Source organism: Aplysia californica, unplaced genomic scaffold (assembly GCF_000002075.1).
Source record: "Aplysia californica isolate F4 #8 unplaced genomic scaffold, AplCal3.0 scaffold00373, whole genome shotgun sequence".
NCBI lineage: Eukaryota > Metazoa > Mollusca > Gastropoda > Aplysiida > Aplysiidae > Aplysia > Aplysia californica.
The window spans coordinates 127,315-137,837 of record NW_004797643.1 but is presented as its reverse complement, the minus strand read 5'-3'; the positions used below and the strand labels follow the sequence as shown (position 1 = coordinate 137,837).

The following is a 10,523-nucleotide window of genomic DNA, read 5'->3' as shown; positions in this document are numbered from 1 at the left end:
GCTCTCTCTCTCTCTCTCTCTCTCTCTCTCTCTCTCTCTCTCTCTCTCTTTCTCACGTCTTCCCTCCTCTCATTCCCCGTCCTCTTCTGCGAGCTGTAAGAGGAAGTATTATGTAATGCTCTCAAAGTAATGGTTGAAGCAGAGGCAGGGGCGAGTATGTTCGAGTGAGTATATTAATTGTTGCAGTGTGTGCGTACGTGTTTGCGCGCGTGCGTGTGCAAAATTATATCATGTATCAGTGGTGTCATCTCCTACTCTCAACCGCACAGAGAGGGCAAGTCTACCTTCTTTTTTTTATGTTTGCTGCTTTCAGAGAAAAGGGATATTGTCCTATAGCTCATTTATGTTTTGGAAATCCATCGTCATTATATAACCCTTAGACGTTGGTAGGTCTACCTGACTAGACGCCGCTTTCTTTTATTTTCTTGTTATTCTCATTTATCATAAAGTTGGCTGTACCAGCTTGCCTTCACTTTTACCTCAGCTAGGGCCTACCAATAGACTACTTTCACAACATCAAATCTTCATTCTTCTCTGAATATTTTAGTTGATACTTCAAGGCTGTAGCTCAAAACTTTTTTTTTGTGTGTGTGAAAATGTTAACGTAGGCCTATGTATTTTTTCCAATTGAACTTACAGCCACAAAACGGAGAAATGAAGGAGTTGAGGGAATCCCCTGCATTCTCTTTTTCAGCGACAGCGCTGTGCCAGGCAATGACTGGGAGTTGTCTGAGGGCTGTGAAGGTGAAGGACGCGTACATTTTTCCGATCCTTGGATTGGCTGAATAATCAGAAAAATTTAGGTCAGTCTCGGGTATATAAAGCGTGGATCACTGTGTTTCTGCCTCTCAGATCATAGCTGGCTAGGGCTGAACACCTGCAGACTAAAGAAAACTTACCATCATGTCGAAACCAGCTTACAAAGTCGGTATGTTCCGTTCCCAGCATTTTTTTCAAAGTTCAGATATTCAACATAAAAAAATCCCATGAAGATATAATAGTCTAGATTTCTAGATGTAGATTCTAGATATTAGATTTGTTAATGTGCCTGGTGCGGTGGGCACCGGCAGCCGACAGAATCACGTGTGTAGGCCTATAATCTAGAAGCAGAGGCCGGTCCAGTGTCAAGATAGGCCTAGTGATGTGATTGTTTTACGTGGACTGATGGACATAGATGTAGAATCTAATATCTAGATCTAGATCTATATCTAGTGAATAAATGCAATGTTAAATATATTTTTTCGATGTGATTACCCTGTTTTCTTCTAGTTTGTGGGAGAAATGAGTTAAAACACGAAATGAATTCCCATGAGATGTCGCTTCTTTTCGGTCTTTGTCTTCTGCTAGTGTTGACCCAACCCCTCCTCTCACTCTTAATTTAAACAGTAGATGCAAGAGAAGGGGGTTCCGAAGGAGCACTAGATCTCTAGATCTTGTTCTGGTGGCCCTTAGATACATCTACTCTTGCCCCTTGCTCTTGTAGATCTAAACGGAGTATCTTGTGGACACAAAAATCGAGAGTTTAAGCATAGGCTGTGTATATTTCGTGGAAGTTCTTGTAGGAGTTTGATGACGTGTGATTCTTCCTTCTTAGTGGACTTACCGTACACAAATGGACAAATTTCTGTGTCACTAGATCTAGATCTAGATCTAGATATATAGATCTAGATTCTAGATCTAGATCTAGAATCTAGTTCCAGTGTGAGCTTTACTTTCTTCTTGGTCTACCCATTTTACAGACAGGCAGGGGCGTTAGTTTCATACGTGTTTATGCTGTCTAGAGAAATTTTCAGAAATGCCAGGCCTGTAGAAGTCTAGTGTAACCCGGTTCACCCAGCTTTTGGTCTTGAACAGTGCAAATATAGATCTAGAATCTAGATCAAGTATCATGTAGGCTTCTAAGGCCTATATAGTGTTATAAAATATAATACACTGGCTTGAGGAGGTGGAGCAAGGAGATCGAGGGCTTTTCCAACCTGCACCATACATTGATTAGGCTATTACTTGAATTTACTTACATGCCTTTTATATAATGTAGAGGTAGGCTATATATTTGAGTATTCTGAATTTGTTGACAAACGATGATTATTCATTGCAGCAAGATGGTGACTCTCTTGTTTTCCTGTTTATAGGTGGCTTAGATGTACCTGTGGTGTTCATGGTCAATCGTGTCCAATACAATCTGTTGCATCATTTAGGACTACTTATACTCACTCAAGATCTAAACCTGTCAGTTGTCAAGATATTGTTATCGAGGAAAACAGGTCCTCAGCGTGGTTCGCTTAAGACATTATGATTTTTTTCCTCCATCAGCTGACATCGGGCTTGCCGAGTGGGGCCGCAAAGCCATTGAAATTGCTGAGAATGAGATGCCCGGTCTGATGATGATGAGGAAGATGTACGGCCAGAGCAAACCTCTGCAGGGTGCCCGTATCGCTGGCTGCCTTCACATGACTGTCCAGACTGCTGTGCTCATCGAGACCCTCGAAGCTTTGGGTGCCAAGGTTTGTAGAAACATTGAAAGCATTTTCTCGGAAATATGAAGGCTTTGCTGCTCTCTGTAGCCTATGTTTTCTTATCTTTTCTTTCCATACCTCATTTCTGCTTTAACTGAACATCACGAAATAGAAATGGAAATGAATAATCTTGGACTAAATAAAAAAACACTCTCTTCTTTGCTGCTTACTTTAAAGTGAACAGAAATGAATAGGCGTCTTTAAAATTTTGTTCCTTTTTGTCGTCTTACCTTTCTCAGAAAAACGAACTCTGAGCTGGACCGTTTGGTACTCTTTATGAGAAGTGGTCCCGGCCTATCTCCATAGACATTTATACACAAAATCGGAAACAAAAATGGAAGTGGAGTAAAAAAAAAACTACTGAGTTGCCTGCCAAACCTATTTGAGACTAGATCTATTTTCGGCACTATTCTGAATTCTAACGGGGGTTTTTTTGTGTGCTGAAAACAATTTTGGCACCAAAAACTGCCACAAACCATCATTTTGTGAATTTAGCAGGGGGGAGACCCCCTTGCGACCTCCTCTTTTTTTCAAAGGCAACTTCCGGTTTTGTTTCCGATTGTGTACATAATGTATAAATGGAAATGTCTATGGAGTTAGGCCGGGACCACTTCTCCCGAAGAGTCCCGACTGTTTTAAAGCAAATTTGTTTTTGTCTCTGTTTTGGGGGAGAGGGGAAGGTGTAATGTTTGTTTTTTTCCTGCATTGCTGAGCCTCCTTACTCCCTTCAGACTGTTCTGTTCTTCATCCAGCAGTATAATTGAATGAATGTCTGTATGATGTTTCCAGGTCCAGTGGTCCAGCTGCAACATCTTCTCCACACAAGACAACGCTGCCGCAGCCATCGCCAAGGTTGGAATCCCAGTCTACGCCTGGAAGGGAGAGACCGATGAGGAGTACGTTTGGTGCATCGATCAGGTTAGTGGATTCACATTATAAAGATTCTCGTAAGGACTGTTGGTTTAGTAAGTATTGTTGAAAGAAGAATGTGCAAGTGTTCTTGTATAAGATAATTTAAACGTTTTCTGTGTAGGTTGTTCATGGTTTACGTAGAGATTTGCATAATGCTATTTGCACTTGTTGTTTCGAAACATTGAACAAACATTTTTTTCTGCCTAGTGGAGCCTGGATGCTTAGTGATTGTCAAAGAAAAAGGTTAACTTAGAGAGGTCCATCTGCATGAGAAAGGGGAAATTGTTTTGAGCGTGGTTTTGCAAATATAAGATGCCTTTGTTCAGAGGATCTGAAGTTCTCAAAGTTGACCAGTTGGTACAGGAGAATTGTACAGAAAACACAGGTATATGGGAGTTTTCCTTGGTCTGACAAATGGCTTCAGTAAAACTGAGGGTTGGTGAAGATTGTACGGAGTCTAGTGTTGGCATGATGACTTTTATTTGTCTAGTATGAATGTTCATAATTTGGACATTTTAAAAGTGCTTTATTATTTTGTACAGACTATCTACTTCCCTGATGGTCAACCCCTGAACATGATCTTGGATGATGGTGGAGATTTGACCAACCTTGTCCACGAGAAGTACCCACAACTGCTTGCAGGTACAGACATCTTGTAGAATTATCATTTGTGGGTAGCTTACCTAAGTGCTAGCCAATATCTTGTAATTTGATATCTTCTGTGACTGATTGATTTTTGAGTGAAGAAATATAAAGACTTTTTAAGTATTATTATTGTTATTGTCATATTCTATATGAAATGAAGATTTTCTGTGGTTTTTGATTTAATCATTTGCGCTCTACTGTGTGTTGTTTGACTGGGTCAGACACTGTGAGCGATGACCTCAAAAATAAGGTTTTGCTTGTGTTTTTTTCTTAAGTGAAGATTTCTTTTGTTTCCAAAATGCATACCTTGACAGTTCAGACCTCAATGTCAGAGTTTAATTCCCCTCTGAAATGTTTGTTCTTTCAGGAATCAAGGGATGCTCCGAGGAAACCACAACTGGTGTTCACAACTTGTACAAAATGTTTGCCGCTGGCACACTCAAAATCCCAGCTATCAACGTCAACGATTCCGTCACCAAGGTACTGGTCTTGTAATCACTTTTGTGAAGAAGGAGATACAACTTTTTATTCAAGTTTTTTCCTTGTAATTGAGATCATTTTAAGATTGTTCATTTTACATTGTTCCTTTTGTAAAATAATTCGGGTATGAATATTGTTTAGTGATATTGACTGTCAGTTTTTATTTTAATTTGAAATTGTTGACTTAGGAAGACAATCTTAATTGTTGTTAGAATGTGGCATATATCTCTTGAAATTTTTGTTGTTGAAAGTTTGACATTATTTATGAGAGTACTGGGTTGTTTGTGAGTTAATGCACAGTTTGCAGTTGTGTGTGTTAAATGTTTCCAAGCTCTTTTGACTCATCGTTGGTCTCATATCTTGGCCTAATCTTTCTTACCTCTAGGATGGTTAGAGGGGACTACTGATATGTCCTGCTTCATTTCTTTCGATATGTTGTTTCTGTTGTGTCAGTCTGTCCCACTCTTTCCACGTACAAAAAAATGGCTATTGTGTCGACATGCTTCTTCTCTTCACTCAACAACAATTGCTGTCGTCCCTCAGAGCAAGTTCGACAACTTGTACGGCTGCCGTGAGTCCCTGGTCGACGGCATCAAGAGAGCCACTGATGTGATGTTGGCTGGCAAAGTGGCCGTCGTCGCTGGCTACGGTGATGTGGGCAAAGGCTGCGCTCAGGCCCTTAGAGCTTTCGGAGCTCGTGTCATCGTCACAGAGATCGATCCCATCAACGCCCTTCAGGCTGCCATGGAGGGCTATGAGGTCAGTGCTTGCTCCAATCTTTTCATTACCCTTTGATGGTGTTTTTGCTCGAGAGTGTTATTGTCCTTTTATGAATGGTAATGTAAAACATATACTCAAACAAACAAATGAACTTTAACTGTCTTTGAAGATTAAAAAAAAACCCAAATAATTTCTTTAGATTTTGCTTCAACATGTCACTTAGATGTTAAATGTAAGCTCACTGTATCGTTACTGTGGTCATGAAATGCTAAGTGTTGTTCTTTAAAATTAGAATTACTGACTTACGGTACTTACTTATAAATCCCTAAGTCTAGATGACCATGGTGGCAACAAAGGTGATTGGGCTACCACTTTTCTACATTCTTCTTAGAATTGCTTTCTTCTTTTAACATCCTTCTTCTAGTCTTTCCCTTTGTTGTTCTTATCTTTCTTTTTTGTCCTGCAGGTAATAATTGCTATGTCAGTGTGCTGATTTTCACTCAACCAAATAGCCATTGTTCTCAAGCAACGTAGTTTGTCCTTTGATCACAGGTTGCCACCCTTGAGAATACACTGAACGAGGCCCGTATCTACGTGACAACCACCGGCTGCAAAGGTATCCTGAGACCAGAGCACTTCTCCAACATGTTGGAAGACACAATTGTCTGCAACATCGGACATTTTGACTGTGAGATTGATGTGGCTTGGCTAAACGCCAACTGCGTGAAGAAAGAGGAAATCAAACCCCAGGTAAATGTTGATGCAGCACGGCAGATATTTCTGTACCAGGTTGTTGGTTTGACTGGGGAGAAAGCCATTTCCTAGCACATCAAGTCACTTACTTCATTTAAAATTTGGTACTTTTTGCTATAAGAAAATTCATCTCTTATTTACAAGATTTGGAAAGGGTAGAGAAAGCAGGATTTCTTCACTTTCAGGCTTCTTTGCTTTGTTGCATAGATACTTGTGCACTTAATCATACTTAATGACTGTAATATTTTCACATACTGTACTGTTAGTACAACCACGATATGTAGTAGAATTTGGAGGACTGCTTTTTATTTTTAGTTTGGTGGGGTTACAGATTTTATGACAGCTTTTCACTTGTGCCTGAAGTAGCAAGACTAATGGGATTTAGGAGACTATTGCATCTAAATCTAAAAAGAATGCTTGGGTCTAGGAGAAAATATTGATTTATTGATTGATTATACTAGCACCATCTTATATGCTTTGTCTGCAATGTTCATTGGCTGATGCTACTCTCTACTTCTGGGTAAATTCTGCATGGGAAAAAAATTCTATGTATTTTTATACATGTAAAGGTTTGATTCTTCTTTATTCCTGGGTTTTTTAACAAAAATATTTATGAATTAGGTGCACAATTTCCTCCCCAGTTAAAGTTATGTGAGCCTTGTACCTTCCTGTCATTGTGACATGGTTGAATAAGTGCTTGTGTCAATGATGGATTGTTTACATGTTCTGATTTTGGAAGTTACACAGATATGTATTATTTTTTCCTGCATATTTACTAGGCCTTCCTGGTGCATTAGTAAAATATGTATCTTGTACTTGTTCTCAGGTCGACCGTTACACAATGAAAAATGGCCGCCACCTGATCCTCCTGGCTGAGGGCCGTCTGGTCAACTTGGGCTGCGCTCATGGTCACCCCAGCTTCGTGATGAGCAATTCCTTCACCAACCAAGTCCTTGCACAGATTGAACTCTGGACCAAGACTTCCAACTACAAACTGGGCGTGCACATGTTGCCCAAGAAGGTCAGTTTTCTCTTCTCTATTTCATTAACAGTACAACTGTTTATAGACAGAACTGTGTTGAAAGTGCTGTAAAACATTCCTTCCTCCACCTGTTAAAATGTTTTGAGCGGAAATACCCAAGAATAAACGGAGATAATTATAAATGAGAAAGTTGACCAACCAGTGGTATATGATACAACTTGCAGTGTGTTGATGTGCTTCTCTTCACTCAAACAAATAAGTAACGTAGGTGATTGGTGGGTGCTTTGGTGTGGTTTGCTACTCTTTTCCTATAAAACATCAATTATCTTTATCTCACCTCCTCTTCTTTGTTCAGTGGAGTCCTGTTATAACGAGAGGGAGGGGACCGAAGCAAAATGTCAGTTATAGCAGGATTCTCGCTCTAAGGGATCCAGTAATAAATTCAAGGGAAATTGTAATGTAGGCCTTATCTATGAGTTTGGCGTTCTGTTTTTCCTTTTGCTATCTCTCCTGATGATGATTTTGTTTCAACATGACCTCTAGGTCTTGATAAAAAATCGAATCAGGTTTGTTTCTCTAACGCTAGATCTAGCGATGTGGACTGACAGCTCGGTGTTGGCGATCAGAAAGAAAGGGCTCTGGGTGTAACTCGCCCACTGTGTTTTTCTGTCTGCTTGCGCAGGTCACACATTCGCTCCATCCATTACATTGCTGTGACCTCTCCATCCCCGCATCGGAGAAGTGAGAGGCATGGCAGGCCTTGATAATCTAAACTGGCCTATCACGCGATGTGTTCTGCTTGTCTGCGCACGCCACTCCCTCCCTACTCAGTTGCTCCGGCCTTCATTGTTGACGCACATGGGCTCTCCTATTCTTTGTTTCGCAAGATCAGCAACAAGTTTCTCAACTGGCGAGGTCTTGCATTATGTATAATTGGCCAATGCCATGTGCACAGCAGCAGCAATATTCTGCTATAACCGACTCGCAAGTTTGTCTGATAGCGCTATAGCAGTATTTTGTTTACAAAGGTAAAGAGGAGAGAAAAACGGGGTTTTAGAATAGTGCATTTATAACAGACTTCTCGTTTTTTCCGGACTCGTTATAAGTGGACTCCACTGTGTACTACTTTCTAGTAACACCTCTAATCTTTGGCTCTTGTATGACCTAGAATTATTTTGCAAGTGCTGTAAAACTCTTTCTAAAACTAATTACTCCAACAAAGGAATGCTCAACAATGTTGTTTGTGTCCTTAATTTGTCCTAATTCAGTAATTGTGTTGCAAGTGCCGTAAAACTCTTACTAGTCTTACAAAAACTAACTACTCCAATAAAAGAGTATAAAAGAGTGCTCATCTGACATCAATGTTGTGTCCCCAGCTGGATGAGGAAGTAGCCGCTGCCCACTTGGAACATCTGGGTGTAGGACTGACCAAGCTGACCAAGGACCAAGCCGAATACCTGGGCATCCCACAGAACGGACCCTACAAGCCCAACCATTATAGATACTAGAAATCTCAACCTTATTTGTAGAACTTTCATTTTTGTGTATGCCGGTACTGGGATATTGATTGAAATTATTGTACACCATGTGAAAATTTGTTGATACCAGCGTACATTTTTATTGAAAAGTCAATCTCGGATTCTGACTTGTATCAGGTGCTTTACAATATCCTAGAACTACACAAAACGGTACGGTAATTTGCCACCGTTTTTGAATTGTTACTTAGGCCTCATGAGCTGTATAAACCTTTTGGGGCCAAGTTAGTCGAACGAAACAGTCTTGTGAACAAGAGTTCACGCCCTTTGATCTTGAGTGCATCCTGTCATTGTTCATAATCGGCTAAGTCCATCAACTTTTTTTTATATTCTTGTAAGTTAGTGCTCTGTGTTCATTGTGAGCCTGAACGAGTGTGTGTGAGAGCTGTGATATGGCGAAGTGAGTGAATGGATTGAATTCCTGTGGTGGACAAAACTGATTTTGATAACAAAAATAAAGACAGAAAAACATTTGACAGACGTTTGATATTTGATTTTTTGGTCATTCCTTGTTGTACTACTACTAATATCCATGAGTTGTGGGTCATTATTTTTCTGTTTATCCTTGCAGCTTGGTTTACATGGTTGGTGGGTGCTCCTTCTCTCGTATCAAATATCTGTCGTCCTTATTTCTCTCCTGCTTCTTTTCTTTGCATGTTACCCTCTAGATCTAGTATCACCTCTAATCTTCGACACTTACATTATTTATTTGTGTGCAAGTGCCGTAAAACCCTTGTGGGTGGTCTGGTGTAGTTTGCTCCTTCTTTCCTATCAAACATCTGTCATCCTTATCTCTCCCCCTTGTTTTATGTTTGTTGTTCTCTTTTAACACCTCTAATCTGTGGGACTTTCATTACTGGTACCCTTATTGTGTTGCAAGTGTTTTAAAACTTGCTAAAACGAGTAAAACTGAGTCAGATGTACAGGTATGTACTTTGACACAATGGAGGTCATTTGATCTCAGAAAATAATCAAAATGGCCCCTAAAAACAGTCTGGGAAAAAAAGGTGGAAAAAAGAACAATTTGCCTGTGAGATATAATAATAATAATAATAGATAATATTTGTGTAGCACAAATTCCTGCTCAACAGCAAGCTCTATGCACTTTAGTCTATATTATAACCGCGGCAAACCTGATAGCATTCTGAAGCAATCTCATCTTCCTGGGAAACATACAGTGCAAGCTGCCATTTTACAGGCGCTAAATCACTAACACTTAACTTCAAATAAGATCTTTCATTGTTTATGTCCGGGTACCCATTCACACCTTGATGAAGTGAGGAAAATTTGCGTGAAGGCTCGAACCCCCTGACCCACAACCTCACAATTATGTCTGGTACCCTAACCACTAGACCACATATTGATATTGTGTGCCTATGCCACTTGTTTCTTGAAAATATAATATTTAATATAATACACATCATGTATAGGCTTACTACATGTACATACATGCTCTGGAGTCGCTGAAACTGAGAATGGTTAATATGGGGGAAAAAAGAAAATTCCCAATGTTTTTCTTCTTTGAAAAGAAAACTATTGATTAGATCTAGCCGAAATGTTCCTATTTCTGAACCACAAACATAATGAAATTTGTTGAGAGTTATGTTGTCTGAACTTCACTCGCAACCCTCAAGTATGCAATCATCAAGCCTTGCTCACTTCAAGAAAACAAAACAGAAGACAGAGTCATCAAGAGGACACATGTGTCAATTGCGGGCCAGAGGAAGGCTTTGTCAGTTGTTTAGGACACACATGGGTTTACATAATGTGTATCATGACGCAAGTATAGAGAGTGTACATCTGTCGTGGGACCTTTGGTTGGTCATGGACTACTGTCTCTGCCAAGCTAGTTCACATACAAATAGGCACGTAAAGTGGTTTCATAGCGTCGATGACATTAGGGCGATAACACAGAGAACGCGGAACTTCAGCGGCTGAAGATCGACGGGGACAGGCGCCAGTAGGTGTCTGCTTGACTCC

At 40.1% G+C, this 10,523-nt stretch overlaps 1 protein-coding gene across 1 annotated transcript; it reads left to right on the top strand.

Annotated features, from left to right (window-relative positions):
* Positions 1-824: 824 nt before the first annotated feature.
* On the top strand, positions 825-9,016 carry LOC101852258 (adenosylhomocysteinase A). Its single transcript, XM_005103457.3, has 9 exons — positions 825-928; positions 2,314-2,504; positions 3,306-3,434; positions 3,971-4,070; positions 4,441-4,553; positions 5,097-5,312; positions 5,826-6,023; positions 6,853-7,047; positions 8,385-9,016. The coding sequence occupies exons 1-9, from the start codon at positions 904-906 to the stop codon at positions 8,514-8,516; spliced, it is 1,299 nt and encodes a 432-aa protein (XP_005103514.1). The 5' UTR covers positions 825-903; the 3' UTR covers positions 8,517-9,016.
* The last annotated feature ends 1,507 nt before the right edge of the window (positions 9,017-10,523 follow it).